This window comes from Echeneis naucrates, chromosome 16 (assembly GCF_900963305.1).
Source record: "Echeneis naucrates chromosome 16, fEcheNa1.1, whole genome shotgun sequence".
Lineage (NCBI taxonomy): Eukaryota > Metazoa > Chordata > Actinopteri > Carangiformes > Echeneidae > Echeneis > Echeneis naucrates.
The window spans coordinates 18,314,707-18,332,893 of record NC_042526.1 but is presented as its reverse complement, the minus strand read 5'-3'; the positions used below and the strand labels follow the sequence as shown (position 1 = coordinate 18,332,893).

Here is an 18,187-nt window from a genome sequence, read left to right as displayed (position 1 = left end):
GAGGAAACTATTTAAGATGCCAAATAGTTAGGAACATCTACCTTCATAAGAGGTTGTGAAAACTGTCTGTGTCTTGCAATAAACAGACTGAAAGCCAGCCATATGAAAACAGGTTTTTGACACATGTTGACACCTGTTTCCTCCAAAACTGACAATCAGAAGTAATCATTGCTTCTACTTTACAAAGTGTGTCTTCCTGTGGATGACTTCACCACAATTTTGCATCAACACATATACACACACACAATACACACTTTCTGCCATGTAACGCTATGCTCTTCAGGTCACCGTGGGCCTTTTCAGGTAATGTGATACGCTGTCACATTGCTCCTCCTGCAGTGTTTTATGGTCACACTGTACACAGTATTGTCTTGCGAGTGTGTGTGTGTGTGTGTGTGTGTGTGTGTGTGTGTGTGTACATGTAATTATTATTTTGAACACGCTGTCAATGCAGAGGTCAAAGTCCACCAGTGGTTTATATAACTCAGTGGTTTTAATTCCTCAGTTCAGCGTATCAGTGGGTGTTCAATTTACTGACTTCCAACTGGGTTTCACCTTGAATGAAAATCTGATAAAACCAGTGGATTTCTCGATATGAAAATAATACATCTCAAAATCTAAACCTTGTGACTGATGATGTTGAATTTGATTAAGACGCAGGTTTGAACCTTCAGGTGTAAAAATAGAAGCCAAAATGCATTCTGTGCTGCACATTTAACCATCAAGGACGCAGACGTATCAAAGTAATCCTGACCTGATAACAGGGTGATTGAACTGTTAGGCTATAATGCGGCTCATCTGTCACAGAAAACAGATGAAATCAAATGTCAATCACTTCCACCAGAATGTACTTTGGCCACTCTCCATAACGATAAGAGGGTGCCGGCCAATGTATCGGCCTCACATGATAAGGAGTCAATCGTTTGTTTACACTGCGGGCACGGTCCACACTGAGCTCATCGGGTGAACTCTTCAAACAAATGGACAGGCAGAGTAGACAGGACAGCCCCATCAGCCCATATTCCTACTCCGACACAACCATTATGGCCTCTGGGGCCCTTCATCTTTCAGGTCTGTCAGCACTCAGACCACAGCTTGTGAGGATTAAACATTAACCTGTGCTCTACTCTCTCTCACAAACACACTCAGTGATGATACAAACTGTTGAATTGAGCTGGATTTAATGTTTTCAGGGATCAAAGTTGTGTATTTTCCTGAGTTTTTGGATGAGGACGGTAGAGTGGGAACGTTTTGTTTGCTTATTGGTTTTTAATATCCAATAAGAATTCCACAACATTAATTTATAGAATGGAAGCAAGACTGGTTTTATTATTATACAACAGATAAACAACACACATTTTTTTTTATCTCTTTTTCTTAATTTTAGTACCTTGTGAAGGCATTTTCTCCTCTAGTACAGTGTTCCAGTCATGCCTTTGTCCACCCTTTGGTGAGACAAAGCTTTATGTCTTCGTCTGATTCTGGATTTATCTGTTTTCTTGTCATTATGCTCTTTGCTGTTTGTTTTCTTCATATTTTGATGGATTTGGAAAGTATAAAAGTTTAGTGGCCACCCAAGATACAACAGTTAGTCATGGAGACTGATGGAAAGTTATTATACCCTGACAGCGAGTCAGGTGTACTTTGTGTGGATGTGTACTACATATGACACAGGATCAGACACCCAGATCCCCTTCAAATGCTATACTTCATTAGTGATGGATCAATGCTGAGACTGTCAGTACAGGCAACACTTATTTGTGGATCTCATGGTGAGTGAACTTGAGTCAGTTTTATGTCCTTTTACGACCTTTCCTGTCAGGGAGGCAGGAGGCTGTGCACATGCCTGGGTCACATTCAGAGCATGTTTATCTGCCTCAGCAAGAGCTTAGTAGCCGTTTCATGGTCTAGCTGTGCAATGTGGGTCTTGACAGCTATGGATGAGCGTAATGTGGGGGGCAGGGTGGCCATGTGGTGAAATCCGTTGAACTTTGTGGACTATTTATGCTGTGTTCATACATCCAGCAGTGATCGCTGGGACAGACTTGCTAACATACATTTTAACCTATTTTTACATCAAACCATAACTGTAAATGATTCTTTTTAGAGATTAAATTACAGCGGTAGTAGGACATGGCTGTCTTTGCATGCCTTTCCTCAATTGTGAGCCACGTGTCAGCATTGCCAGGATATTGTCATGGCGACCCCAGTAGCTCTTGGTTAGCAGCCTTTTGTCAGTGTCGCCCCCATTCTCTTCTATTAGACCCTAACCCAAGCAACAACACCCACACGAACACATGTGCCCTTGCTCATCCTCTACAGCATGCGCAGTGCCCTCCTCAGGCTAGGTTGAGCGAGCCCAAGAGAGGTCTTTAGCTATTGGACAAAGGTTTGCTGTTACCGTAGAACTGCCGATTTCTCTCTGTTCTCCCTCTCTGTCTTGCACATTGTTCGTAATGATTCTGTAATGTAGCTCCACTGTCATTGCTCTCTAACCTTCAGTGTCTCTCTCTCTCTCTCGCTTGCACTCCTTTTTCTTTCTCAATCCTCCCAGGATCTCTGCAGTCTGCAGCTAAGCAGCTCTGTGTGTATATATATTCTAATGATGTACGTTAATAGAAACATGAAGGTTAGTTTGGTGCACCACGTTGTAGTTGCTGCTGGTGGGGTCACATAGAAGAATGTGTGTTATTGAAATAGAAAGTCACACTTGGTGTGTGTCGACACAAAGCCTTGATTTAACACAAGTCCACCTAAGACCGATCTGGACTGTGTCTGCCAAAATGTATCAAAAGTTTATAAAGAATAGATTACAAGCACAAATTTGCTCCATCTTAACACTAGATAATAATTCAGCTGGGTCAGTGTGAGTGTTATCTGAATAGACGTTAACGGACGTTAACTAAGCAGTAGCCCAAAAAGCTTCTCTGATTTTGCCTTGAGGTAGTATTCTAATGAGACAGTGCTGAGTGAAGTTAGTGGATGAAACAGGATGTCCTCTAAAGAAAGACCTGAGGGTCAGGAACTGGGGGCTGAATGCTAAACAGGTTTGAGGCTTTGAAACCCAACACTGCTCTCATTCAGAATTACAAGTGTATTGTAGAGTGAGTAGTTGAATAAAAAATACCCAGGCTTCCTCTCTTCACATTGGGTGGCATTTTTAACAGGTGGGGTTCCTCTAGATCTTCACTATTACAGTCAGTTTAATATTCCTGGGATGTCAGTCTTGAAGATGAGCATAATTTTTGATGATCCTGATCCCGATCCTGAATTAAACCTGGAAACGGATGCAGAAATTTTACTTTGTTTACTCAGTTCACCTTTTGTGGGTCCATCCCTAAAAGTTTTTTGTAGTGATGCATTTGCTAATGAACAAGGCACCATAACATAACATATCTTAATAATAACTTTTTAAAATACATTTAGACATTTTTTTTAAACCATTCATAGAATCAAACTTATCCATTTTATTTGCCACCTTCACTGGAGACAACACTGAATGAGCTGTACTTTTGCATAACAGCTTCAGTGGAGTACAATTCACATCTGTCAATAAACCCTTGAAATAGACTCAAAGGCTGCACTGAGGACATGTAGTTGGTCTCCTAAAATAGTAGACTGCACCTTGCACAGCGCAGGGCAAATTAAGGTTAAATTAAAGACATGTAAAGGCTGAGAACAACAAACTACTGCCATCTTATAGTGCCCCCCCCCACCCCACATCCTTTGATGTACTTAGAGGGGCCCGATGGAAAGGGCTTACTGAAGATTGACCCAGTTTTACATGTGGCTGCATGAAATCTAAAAATGTGAAATAACAGCCATTTTGTTTGCCAGTTTTAACGTAAGCCAAGAAGACATGGCCTCTTCTTAGGGTATTTTCATGTGTAGGCTAAAATCCTCCTACACGCCCCCATGTGCAAGTCAGCAAAATCTCACCCATCTACTGTGCAAGCCTGGTCTCTCATGACTCCCCTAGCCAACCCCGACCAACCCCAGCCATTCTATCACAGCATAGCCTAGGCCAGCCCATTGACCTAAATTTATCCCTCCACATGGACTGGAGCCTCATTCGGTTTCTTTCTGCCCTCTGTCTTTCCCTTTCTGCGCCACTATGAGGCTTGAGAGGATAAGGTTACTGTATTTGGAGTGAATAGCCCAGAGGAGTGGAGTGTGTTGTGTCATGAAATACTTCATATCCCTCATTCCTTGGCTGCCTGCTGACCCACTATAGCAATACGTAGCACCTACTTGTGTGTATAGCCACATGTTGCAGCAGCACTGTTAATTATTATTATTTTTATGAATATATGAGGCAGAGTTATGTGTGATCGTGTGCACTGACAAAGCACCATTATTCAACAGTGTTGATGATGTCATCGGTTTAAAATGTCTTTATGGATAACATTGTTATGACGGTCTCCCACTTTGGTCCAGACTGAAGTGTGTCAACGGATGGATAGGCAACACATTTTTAATAGCTCAGAGGATAGCTTATAATATCTTTGGTGCTACTCTAACTTCCCTTTTAGCTTAGTCTTATCAATGGAACTATCACAACATGTACTTCTTAACGAATGGGCAAGAACCAGTGGTATGAAAAATAATGATCCCCAGCTGATGAATTTCACAACTGTCTTGCCCAACTGTAAGGGTTTTTGATCAAAATTTTGTTGAGATTTGTATGCCCTCGAAAGGTTGGCTGGGGATTTTACTTATCCTTTTTTATTGCTAAATAGAAAAGCATTGTGAAACTAAACCCAATGAATAATCACAATGAACATTGTCCCTGCTAAACAATATTTGTGAGGTGACATTAGTTTTCAGTGTCTATGTCTTAGGATGGATTCCTCAAAGCTGCTAGCATGGATATGCACTGTGGAACTTAAGCCTGACGTGATCTCTAAAATAGATTATCTTGTCTCCCTGTGTCTGCATGCCTGAGTTTCCATATCACCTCTTTGACCTCTGTGTTTTTGTTTCACTGTCTTCTGTGTCCAGTCTGATGAGTGAGAGTGCTAGGAGTCTGCTTCTCCACCACAATGGTCGACATGGAGAGCCACTACCATCCCCCTTCCCCTCTGGAGGACTCGTTGCTGGGTAGCCCCCTGTGCACCGATCATGACTTCATGGGTGGCATGGAGGAACTCCAGGACATCTCCCAGTCCATCGACCATGATGCCCTCAGCTCCTTTGATGTCCCTGAATACCAGTCGTCCAGCAATGGCTCCGAAGGTTCCACTGTCCTAGGTGAAAACGGTCATAATGTCACCGAATTGAAAGATCTGTCGAGGTCATTAGTAATGTGGCAAGATGATAATGACTCATGCAATCATTTCATGGTTTTTAAGCTCAATGTACTCACCTGGTCGTCGTAATCAGAACAGGGCGCACACCCTGCTTTACTTAACCTCTTGTGCTACAATCCTTTGGCAAACCAATTTTTTACATAGACCACTGACTGACCTACTTTTTCATACCTTTTGGCAATACTTTCTCAGTCTTGATTGATTTGTCCTCGTCTGTAGGTGACTTGCTGAGGGTCTTAATGCTTTTTCCTCCTTATTACTTTTTTCTATTTCCTCTTCCTCATTTATCCTCTTCTTTCTTTCTTATGCACACTCCTACTTCACCACATGCCCTTGTTTTACTCCCCTGTCCTCTCTCAGTCCTTCTCTCTGCTCCATATCCAAATAGGAATTCACACATTCCTCAGCCACCATGCACCACCTCTCAGGAAACACCCACTTTGCTGCTGTGTTTCTTTTTGAATAGCAGTCACATGGGCATCTTGGAAAATTTATGCTGCTACCAAATTATGCAACAAGTGAACAAGCAGCAAATAATCCTGAAAGGTAGACATTAAACAGAATAATAGAAGGTGTGGGGGAGGGAGACAAAGGAAGGAGAAAACAGACGGAGTAGGGAGAAGCGGTGTTGGCAGAAGGCATCATGGAAACATTTGATGGTGTCATGGAAAAGTGTGCGAGGGAACATTTGGGATTTATAGGTGTTTGCAAGTTCAAACAGTGAGAGACAGGAACAGAAGAAACACTGACATGCTTTTCTTGTCCACACTCAGTTGAAACATGTGCACTTGCTCCAGCTCCAGGTCCACTGCCAGTGCCGCTTAACCATGCCACGGCACCTCTCACCAAACTCATGTGGCTTGACTTAGAGGCATTGTGGAGCAGTATTTCATCTTCGCAATTTGTTCACCAAGCAATTTCCATCAACCACATTCCAATCACAAGGTGAAAATAGAAAGCTGTTGGCAGCTTATGGTAAACCTTGTGACCTGTCTTCCATGCAGAGGATCAGTAATTCTACTCCCAACACTGCATGCTAATTTCTCTGAATAAATAGCCGCTGTGATTGCACAGACTGTTTTTGTTTATGCAAGCAGGTCAAACTGTATTTCAATTCCAACAGTTGTTTGCCCCTAGGAGATGAGGCCTCACCATTGAGTTGCATTCATTAGGCAACCATGATTGTGGTTTTTATTATCATCTCAAAATAATGACCCAGTTTTATTTTTCAACTGATTGTGGTCACATCATTTGGCCGGGCAGAAAAGCTGGCCTCATAAAGATTGGTAAGCTGTGATGAATCATGTCACCAATGTACACTTTGGAGCAGCCTTTGCTCAAAGGCTTCATTGTGTTGAGCTCAAAAGCAATGCATTATTAGTTTGGTATTAGGAATGGAAAAAGTTTCAGAGTGAAATTTAAAACCTGCACAACTGGCCAGAAAGTGCATTAAAAAAATATCAAATGCATGTATCTGAGAAGGTGTTCCACTCGTTTGACAATCTGACGATCTCATGGAATGAAGTTGTAAAGAGCACTGGTACAGCGCAAGTAGTCCTGACACAAGCGTGCATGTTCTCTAAATAAAGGATAATCAGTTCTATAGCAACAGTGGAAATGATATGTACTGATGTCATTGCAGATGCACTGAAGCCTCTAGGAGTGGGTGCCACTTTTAAATCAGATATGATTATGCTGTGTGTGCGTGGGTGGAGTGGCAACAAGAGCCACTGCCTCATCAAACAGAATGTGCAGATGTGGGTGGCTGCACTGAAAGTCAACAAACTAGCCTGTGAAAGTTAAAGCATATAAATGAGCCTTCTTGGTAACCCAGCAGCTGAGGCTCCTTTTCCTGGGATCATCTTTGTCAAACGGAGTGAACCATACTTTTTTCAATTTTGAGCATCACTGCTGCGTATTTACAGCAGCAAGAATCTGTTGTGGGACTGAAGGAATGCATCACTCAGTGCAGTTGTTTTTGCTCACTGATATATTGTCCTTCAGCAACAATAGCAGTCTATGGCAGAGGAATAAGCTGTATCAAGTTTTTGCTACATAGACCATATTTGTTAGTAGAATCAATGTATTTCTGTCAATAAGGAAAATATAGAATATCACCAGGCCTACATTCGATTATTGTTTCCCTCAGGTTGTGTGTATTAGTTGTAGGAATAGTGCAATGACAGGTTTAACCAGTCATGTGCTTGTGCCTTGCAGATGCCCTGACCCCAGCATCCAGCCCTTCATCAGTTGTTTACGGTCTGGCAGCAGGCCATGAAGAGTTCTCGTCTTCCTCCTCCTCCTCCTCGCTCAGCCTGGAGTGTCGAGTGTGTGCCGACCGCGCCTCGGGCTACCACTACGGAGTCCATGCCTGCGAGGGCTGCAAGGTGAGACAAACATTCCCACAAACACTCTTGTCAAACAAGTGGACTGCTTGATCTTGTCTTCTCAACTGAAAATGTGTTTCACTGTCACTAATTCTGTATACTTCCGAAGTCCAAAGTCAAAAATCGCATTGTCCTGACTACAGATTAACCAGCTTTAAGACAATAAATCACATTCGGAAGTTTACACAGAAGTAGGACACGCAAGGCCAGAAAGCCACAGGCTGTGTGTCTTATGACTAACTCCTAGAAGCAGTAGAAATCTCACATTCAGACAATGTCTGTGGTCACTCAGTAATCCTCCAGTTAATCGTTCACCAGTCATGTTGAAGAACAACCCAAGACAATAGAGTTAAGAGTCAGTAAAGAAGTAAGAAAATAGAAAATGCCACATGAAGTATTTTTACATGTTTTGTACAGTCTGTGTTCTGTTATCCTTTTTTTGTAATGGAAGAAAAAGTGTTAAACTTTTCTAGACTCCTGTACTTTAAATCCACTTAGTTCAGTTGAGTGTATCAGTCAAAACTGCAGTGGGAGGAGGATTATAAGGAGGTGATACATACATTTCATTAAGTCAATTTTCTGTCATGTAAACATTCACATAAGAGTGGGTGCATTCAGAAAGGATTAATCCTCAACGCTCATTCAGCAGTGAATATAGTCAGTATCCATATATCAGTGCAGAGATTATTTCAATCAAACGAACGCCTTAGTCAGTCCACAGGATGGAGTCAGTTTTATGCTTCCTACGCAAGGTGAAGTCAGGTTGTAAAGCAACAGGTTATCACAAAAGTCAAGGTAAATGTGTTTAACTTTTAGGAGAAGGTTGGTTAAAAAATACATGCATATGTGACCTATAAAGTGCCAAAAGGTAACGGTGAAGGCCCTACTCACAGCGCAGAGATTGATAAAGCGAAATCAGCATTTCTTGATCAGATCAGAGCTGGATTAACCATTAGGGCACCCATTTGTCCATGGGCCCAAGTGCCCTAGCAACATTTCTCGTTCAGATCTCAAACACGTTTAACATGAACCTTTGCACTTGTGACGCAGTAAAGAGTAATGACGTTTCTTTAGTATTTGGTGGAAAAGCTAATGCTGACAACAACTCAGCTAACATGAAGACAATATGACTTTACACGACCAGCTGTGGAACAGCTAACATTAGCAGTTAGTACAGAGAAAAGCTCACAGCAGTGGGTGACGGTGTCAATGTTGGCTTCAGACCCGCCACGCCACACAGAATCTGAAAAGATATATCAGTTAAACATGCTCTCTCATGTGTCTTGTCACTCATTAGCTTTGTAAGGAAAAAAAAAAAAAAAAGGTCTTGAGAGAAATTGAATTAAGAAATTATCCTCAGTTTTTAAAATTGACTGTGGTGGGGTTTTGTTTCTGCTTGAAAAGAGCTGATGACCAAAATGCGACTGTATTTCGCTTCTGGACTGAAGTTCCTGTTCATTATCATGGAGCATTTGAACATTGGCCCCTAGACGTGCAAATGTGTAAGTGTGTGGACTAGATAAGCAGAGGTTTCCATCAGAAAGGCCTTTCTTTTTTTCAAATCCTGAAGCTGCCCAAATCCAAAATGTTGAATAAATATCTCAATACGTACTAAACTGGTACGTTGTTTGAATGCAATCAGCAGCCCAATGATTTTGGCACACTAATGTAAAATACATCTTTAAAACAGCTCCAAACATTAAACAATAATGACTATATTCGTTAAACTGCAGAACTACCCCCTTATATGTATAAACACTTGATAACCCAGTTAATCCGCTTCATCAGGGCTGTCACGACTGTGTGATAACTGGTTTCATCTTCAGGTTATTTGCTCATGTGACAGTAATAGGAGGAAGCTGACCTCTGTGTTGTCAGGACATTTATACGTTACAACTGTGGACACAAGCAGACGCAACATGGGGTCCACGTGGGACTCCACTTCTGTCCTGGCCTGATGTCACCCGTCTTTTATGTGTTCATTAAGTGTGTGTGTGTGTGTGTGTGTGTGTGTGTGTGTGTGCGCGCGCGTGTGCGCACATGTGCGGCTGGGGGTCAGTGGGTGAGAGTAAATCAAAATTACCTAACATGTGCTCACATGGTTGCTGCATGCGTGCGTATCCCTATGTAATCTCTTACTTTTTGACCCTTTGTGTCTCTGTCAGTCTGCGTGAGGATTTGTATGTATTTTGGCACACTGAGTGACAGTTTTGAATAAATATGTTATTAAGCAATTCCCCAGGCTGTTTTTTTTAGCCTGCAGCTTAACCAAAAGCTTGTCCCTACATCTATCTCCTCCTTGTTAAATGTAGCTTTTTGTCAAGGTTGTGTAAGTAAGGCGAGAATGATGGTGAAACTATGCGGGTGATATTGTCATCCACCATCCACGTGGGAATAAATCATTGCATCTCTAATGGCTTCTGTCTTAATACAGGGTTGGCCAATAGTTTCTTTTTCTGAATCCTGAAACTTGTTGCATAACATCTTAGAGTTTATTAAAAGTTAATAGATAGCTAAATTTCAGGCTTTACCGGCTTTTTGCACCTTGTTTTAGAAACATTTCAGTTGTATTACTAATATAGCAATTAAATTTTTGCTTCAACTGAATGGTTTTCACTTTCTTGTGTGCTTTTTTTTCTTTTCTTTTTTCACTCTTCAAGGGTTTTTTTCGACGGACTATCCGTCTGAAGCTGGAGTATGACAAGTGCGAGCGCCGCTGCAAGATCCAAAAGAAGAACCGCAACAAGTGCCAATATTGCCGCTTCCAGAAGTGCCTGTCAGTGGGCATGTCCCACAATGGTGAGATGTTCAGGGGAGGGCAGAGCAGGTCTGGGTAGTGCTTCAAGTTCAGCAAAAACACACATATATATATATATATATATATATATATATTTATAATCTAAATGTGGAAGCGAGTACAATATGCAGAAGAAGACAAACTATATATATATATATATATATATATATATATATATATATATATATACATACATACATATACACACGCACACACACATATATGTTTTGGTACTTGTACATCAACATAGCTTAACAGAGTACCACAGCTGTGCAGATGCCAAGAAAGATTGAACAGGCACGTACACACATAATTAGCACACGTAAAGCAACCTGACACCACATTTGGATGATATGTTGCATGTCAAGGCGAGTGACTAACTGAAGATTAAACCAGGCATCTGTACAGCTGTGTGAGTTTGTCTTCTTCTGCAGATTGTACTCGCTTCCACATTTAGATTATTTGTATTTACCCAACACAGCAAATGACTCTCACTCACAGTCATGGCACTTAGTCCGTGTGTGTGTGTGTATCTGTTGATTTTGCAGTACTAGAGTCATTTCAGGCAGTGGGTTGAGTGGGTTCACAATCAGGAGGACAGACCCACTTGACTGTGAGAGTTCAAACTTGCATAAACTTATGCAGATGGATCTGTGTAACTGTGCAGATCTATCTGAAAATCAGTTAAGATGATAGTTGAATGGCTAGGCTGCAGATCACATCAAGAACATGCTCCGAGTAGTGTCCCATCATTTCCTGACACACAATACAATATTCACTGAAATAAAAGTAAAATACAAAATAGAGAATGCATTTAAGTGGAAACAATAATTCCAAGATGTCAAAACATGATATCAAGTATGGCCATGTAATACAAGAACAGCACCCACAATTACTTACTAAGAGTATATATAATAATAAAATGGCAAGATTATGAAACCTTTCACGAAGAAAGTGGAGAATAAATTCAAGTTAACAGAGCACCTAACTCTCATAACTGTAGCTTTTAAATGGAACAAATACTATGCGGCTCAGGCTCATACAAACCTGGTCTCATGTGTCCATACCAAAAACACCTGCACATGTGCTTCAAGAATAAAACATTGTCTGTCATTAGTCTTAAATCAGCTTTAATCTCATCCTCAGTGCCGCTTATCTGTGTTTGGAATAATGAGGTCAATGTGTGAGATTCTGGTGCACGTTGTTTACTGTGCGTAAACATACAACATTGCAGACTGACCCTTGTCCAAGGTCAATGTCCTGATAGGAAAAAAACGTGCTCTGAAATAGGTGTGTGTGTGTGTGTGGGGGGTGAGGGGGTGGGGGTGGGTTATTGTGTTTGCTGTATTCCAACAAGAAGAGGGTCTTTGTCATTGCTGGGTTTACATATAGACTTTGCTGACTCTGCTGATATTCCATACTGGTGGCAGTGGACTTGTGGATAGAGGCTGGACTATATATATTTTTGTCTCATAGGGTTATTGACTTAAGAGTGAATTTGACTGGATTTTGCCATAAAGCTCAGCAGTGGCGGTATCCCTGTCAGCTGCACTTCCTCTGATATGTGTGCATTGAGTTTCGTGGGCCTAAATGTAACCATATAGGCGGGGGAGGATGGAGATTTGAGATGCAAGTGCAACCTGATATTTTGAGGTCTGATAGTCTGAAGTATGACAGAAGCACAGAACTGCTCAGTTTAGGGGTGTGACTTCAGTTTGCAGTTGACTGCCAATTGAATCTGACCGTTCAGGATATTCTTAATTTAAAATGATACAGAATCATTTTTATGTAGGGTTTTTTAATTATTATTTAAGATGCATAAACAATCATTGAGATGTCATTCTAAAGAGGAATTTTCATCAATCAGAATGATATACATTTGTATGATCTGTATTTTATTTATTTATTTATTTATTTTGACATCAAAAACTCCTGTATATCAGTCCAAAGCCGGGTTGAGAAGATCCAATCATGACATGGATTCATAGCTGATTATGGTGTAGTTGGAAGGTATTGATATTTTTATTCTAAATCGGACAGGAAAGAGCTGCAAATCACATTTTAGGTTTTAAGATGTTAAAATCACATTTTCTAATTTGAAACAGGATAGCCCAGGGTGCGGCCACTTACGTTTGTCTAACTCCACAAACATTTGGGTGAAGCTTTATTACTCATAGGTTTTACTTCATTATAAACCAATAACAGCCTCCTTTTCTGCTGTTGCTTGATAGATGGAAAGTAACTTACTTTCAGTCTGACAGTAGTGATGGAGGAATCACAGACTGAATAACAGAATGTCACCCTCCCTTCTTGAGAAACAGACTCACCCCCTCACTTTGGCTCTTAGGAAATGGTCTTATGCTCAGCTTAGCATCATTCACTTCCTCTCATCTTAATTAGACTTGGCTCCTGCCCAGGCGACCGCAGCAGAGCTTTACCAGCTTCAGATGATCTATCCACTTTGTGAGAGGTAATCTAATGGGACCTCATGTTGTCTGCTAGCTCCTCATCTCGTCCCTGCTCGGTCCAGCTCAGTGCGTCTGGATTTGTCTCATCAGCAGGTGGCTCGCTGGAAAACGGGGATCTCAGAGCTCCTTTTATTCTTTTTAAAGTCTTGTAAATACAGTCAGCCGGTGCAGCCGGAGGTTGGCTTCTAAGAGGGAGGTTTTGTGTGTGTGTGTGTGTGTTTACGCAAAAGCTTGTGCCTGTTCAGATTTTTCTTATTGTTGAGAAAGGGTTAAAAACAGTTCACCTCTAATCTCATTAGTCAAATCAATGGGATCAGGCCGTCTGAGATATGCCAGCATCATCTTGTACAAAAACAACTCTTGCATGGTACTGATGACACAACTGCTCCTAACTTCCACCACAATTTGTCATTTCTAGTAGTCTGGTGCACTCATTTATTATTCCCTCACACTCAAATGTATAAAAAGGAAAGTCATTTCATATGATTTATTGAACTGACAGTGAATGTTAATTAATCACTAATGTACATCAATTCCTTTTGTGCCCTAGTTTTATTTAGTCAAATTACAGCCTGTACTAATAGTTTGTAATTTTCATTACAGTCATTCCATTTGATTCCCAGTAGCTCCATCTGATGAACACATGGTGTTTTTTTGTTTTTTTTTTCAGGAAGCAGAATACCTCACCATAATTCACGAACACAATTAAATGCACTTGTTTTGAGTGATGTGTTTTGTGAAATTGAAGTGGACGTAGATGATGTTTTTGTCTTTGAAAGAACTTTCTGCGGTGAACCAGTCTGGGTTTTCCTCACTTCTTGGCCTTTTATTTGGAGTTTGGGATCTTCTGAGGGCTGTTTTCTTTGGATTTAGTGTGAGTGTCTTACACAGGTTCTATTCTATTTGCCGCTGCAGTCTTCTCGTAAAAGCCAAAGGAACCAAATAATGTTTTCAGGATGAGGTTTTAACCCTACGACTTTGAAATGAAAGCCTGGACAAGATGCACTTTGGTCCATTCATAAGAAATACCAGCCTCAATTCCAGAAATGACAGATTATGTTATTATGCTTGTCGAGGACGGCAGCTTTGGCACCAGGTGTCAGGAAAACAGTAAGAATAGTAAGATGCTGAACTGTCCAAGAACTGCTTTTTGTGTGCTATTTTTGAACATTTTATTACTTATCATCCACAAGCTTTGTTTGGATGGATTTACTAGTTTTGGATACATTCCATGTTTTTCTCTTTCCTGATTTGTTGAGTTGGTGTGGTTTTACTTCATGGGGTATCTTTTTAGAGATTTTGAAAATGAGTCCGCCAGATGTCTGCATCTGGAATAAGTGATAATTGTGGTTTTGTGGAGTTCAGGATATTTTACATTTTCCAAAACTAGGCTTTCTTTGTCATTCCACATCAGTGTCCCCCATGTTCAGTTGCACAGCTTTTTGATTTCAACAGAAATCACCATATATGTAATTACATTTTTAAAATGCACTTACAGTAATGTTTATCATTTATAATCGCACAAATTGTATCATCTGAATCTGACTCTTTCTGCTGTCCACAGCAATCCGTTTTGGTCGAATGCCCCAGTCAGAGAAGCTAAAGCTGAAGGCGGAGATGGTGATGGGTGACAGGGAGGTGGAAGATCCTCAGATAGCCGACCAGAAGACCTTGGCGAGGCAGATTTATGAGGCCTACCTCAAGAACTTCAACATGAACAAGTCCAAGGCTCGAACCATTCTCACTGGCAAGACCAGCACCCCTGTATGTTGATGAAGTGCAGAGTTGTGTGTGTGCGTGTGTGTGCATGTGTATGCATGTGTGTGGGCTGCTGGTCCTAATTAACAGTGTTTCCTCACAGGTCAAAGTCATGCAACTACTAATTTACTGCTTCCCCATTGGAGCTATTTTTAATGTCATTCTGCGCACACAGAAAATATGCAATCAAACTCATGTTTCAATATGACCTGGCAGCCACTACCTCAGAGATTATGTGCTGCCAGGCAATGACAGAAATAACTTGCTCAATCATTGGGGTGAGCCAGCTCACAAACTGGAAAAGGAAATGTCTGTTTGCACGGAAACATATAAAGAGACAGTGTGTGAGCCCATCACTTTGCCTGCCACCTCTTGTTTTCCTCAGTTTCTCTGCTATTTTCACCAACCACCCTGATTCTTCCCAAAAATATTGCCTCACAGCGGAGCTGTTTTCATTGTAGGACAGGGGTCTTCAAAGGGGTTGATCGTGGGGCTGCAGCCCAGAGTTGTTGTGAATTCCATGGATGTATGTGTGTAGGTGTGAAATTAAGAGGTTAAGAGCAACAGGTCAGTCCAAGTGCACATCCATGTTCACACGCAGACCTTCCCCCCCTCTGTTGGAGATCAAAGCTTCCAAACAGACAAGTGTCCTTTTTAGAGGGTCCAGACGGAGAGACCCTGGGGCCTGCAGGCTAAGAAGCAGACAGGTGGAAATATGCATGCTGTGTGATTTTGAAGTTTATTCTTGGTGCTGCAACACTTTTTATGACCCAATGAATTTCCCATGAAATTCATATTGCACCATTTGCTAGGGCTCTGTGTGGAAATCATCTTCCATGTCTTCGATTCTGAAATTGCTTCAAATAATCATGAGGCATAATGTCTTAATCAAACAGAACATAATGAAACAGGGCATTGTTGCAAGAGGATGGCTGATCTAACACCTTTTCTGGTATTTAAGGAATTGCTGAGACAGAACATTTCCATATTGATGTCTAACGGAGGAATAACCATTTTAGCATTGGATCTGACTTAAAACTGAGTGTAAAACTGATTTTATTGACTGACGCAACTGGTTTTGCAGTGGCATGAGTCAGAATGGTGCGCAGCTTCAATGAGATGTTTTGAGTCCATTACAAAGTAAAAGAACAGCCAAGTTCTTGTTGCTCCACTATACTAGGGAGAGTGAAGAGACTAGAGCGTTGTAAGTGCATTTTGATTGGTCTACCGTTTTGGTTGCAACAAATAAGTGTAACACCATTAATGTATCATCCTTAGCTCTGCTTTCAGTATGACCTGTATTAATGTTTGTAAGGCTGTTGCCAGGGTCAGGGCGAGTAATCATATCAGCAGCAAATCTCGGTCTGCAGTGTCTTCAAGGACTGAGATTTTTTGTTACATAGTGAGGGCCTCCTCAGAAGTTATTACATTATGATGACTGGTCTTATTTGCTTCTGAAAGAGCATCAATTCAGACCATGAGTCTGTTGTATCCATCCAGTTATTTAGTCTATATGCTCAAAGTCTGTGTCAGCAGCATGACCTAAAAGTATTCTGAAACTAAGATGGATCATTTCACAAAATTTGGCATGCACCTTGTTCAGAAGTACTTTTAGTTTTGTCGTTGTGTGGTATTAAATGAAAAGTAGCCCACAATCTGAAACAATCCAAGCTCTGGTTTGAGTTCCATACAGTTTCTATCTCTGCACCAGCCTACAGGGAGCGGAGTGTTCATGACTCAGAGCTCCACTAGTGATGTGTAGCAGCAGGTGTAGCTGCTCATTGGATGCTGGCACAGTGACACAGCTTTCAACATATTTGCAAGACTCAATCACTGCTATTCAGAACTGCTCATATTTACATATTCACTTGAACATTATCAGGGTTTTCATGTGTTTCATTATTTTTATTATATTGTCAGCTGTGGAATAGTTTCAATCAATGCCTTTTTTTTTTTTTTTTACATTTTGACCCGCATTGGTAAGCCTTCTTTGTGCTAACCATGTTGATTTACTCTCAACATTACCTCTAATAATATTTCTAATGGTGCTGTTTACATCTGAAATGTTTTTTTTGAACATTAAGAGTGTCATCTATAATTCTATAGCTATAGGGTCAAGGGGAGTAGTTATGTCATTAGAGAAATATTCAAGTGTCAATAAGGGTTTTGCGTGCTGCCTCTCCTTCCAGCAAAAATTATGTGTAAACACCGCAGTCAGAAGAGTTTTTTTTCATTGCTGAATCAGTCTTTTCCGTATTTATGTATTTCAGCCAGGTTGAGTTTATTTGTTAAGACCAAAATCACAGTACATGTTGTACTGTGTTGCCCTTATGTTAGAAACGCATTTCAAAAATGCTTTCCACACATGTCTCATAAGAGTGTCTCTTTCTCCACCATCCAAAGCCTTTCGTCATCCATGACATGGAGACCCTCCAGCTGGCAGAACGGACCCTGGTGGCCAAGATGGTGGGCTCTGCCGGAGTGCTGAAAGACAGGGAGGCAGAGGTTCGGATTTTCCATTGCTGTCAGTGCACATCGGTGGAGACTGTCACAGAGCTCACAGAGTTTGCAAAGTCTGTCCCAGGGTTCGCAACCCTGGACCTGAACGATCAGGTGACTCTTTTGAAATATGGAGTGCATGAGGCACTTTTCGCCATGCTGGCCTCCAGTATGAACAAGGACGGGCTCCTTGTAGCGTACGGTTCGGGCTTCATCACGCGGGAATTCCTCAAGAGCCTGCGGCGCCCATTTAGTGACATGATGGAGCCAAAATTCCAATTTGCCATGAAGTTTAATGCGCTGGAGCTGGACGACAGTGACCTGGCTTTGTTTGTGGCCGCCATCATCTGCTGCGGAGGTGAGGATACAGGAACAATATTACTTATATTCAAACTATTCATTAGGTGAAATAATTGATCTTCTATTTGTGTGAAAGCTTTTCTTTTCTGGCAAACAAATACTTCAAATTATCAAGGCCTTCTGGAAGTTTCTTTTGAGTATTTAATTTTATCAAGAGATTTTGATTAATGAGTCTCACTTACAACTTTGTTTGTCCTCCACCATGTTCAGACCGACCAGGCCTGGTCAATGTGGGGCACATCGAGCGAATGCAGGAAAGCATTGTGCAGGTGCTACAGCTCCATCTGCTGGCTAATCATCCGGACAATGCTTACCTCTTCCCCAAGCTCCTGCAGAAACTGGCTGACCTCCGGCAGCTAGTCACTGAGCACGCTCAGCTGGTACAGGAGATCAAAAAGACAGAGGACACCTCGCTGCACCCACTCCTGCAGGAAATCTACAGAGACATGTACTGAGGGTTGTGGATGAAAAGCCATGAGAGGCGCTCTACAAACCATCTCCTTTTTTCAGGGACAGAAGAAGAAGAAGAGTCCTCCATAAGCTAGGTTTGAACCACTTAACCACCCACCCTTTCCCCAAAATGCAGCAACAATTTGGTTAGCACAAGCT

The 18,187-nt window shown here is 41.4% G+C and overlaps 1 protein-coding gene across 1 annotated transcript; it reads left to right on the top strand.

The window, feature by feature from the left end:
- Window positions 1-5,030: 5,030 nt before the first annotated feature.
- Window positions 5,031-18,033, top strand: pparab (peroxisome proliferator-activated receptor alpha b). Its single transcript, XM_029523672.1, has 6 exons — window positions 5,031-5,250; window positions 7,527-7,696; window positions 10,357-10,495; window positions 14,526-14,725; window positions 17,123-17,576; window positions 17,789-18,033. Exons 1-6 carry the CDS (start codon window positions 5,043-5,045, stop codon window positions 18,031-18,033), a joined length of 1,416 nt encoding a protein of 471 aa, XP_029379532.1. The 5' UTR covers window positions 5,031-5,042.
- Window positions 18,034-18,187: the final 154 nt, after the last annotated feature.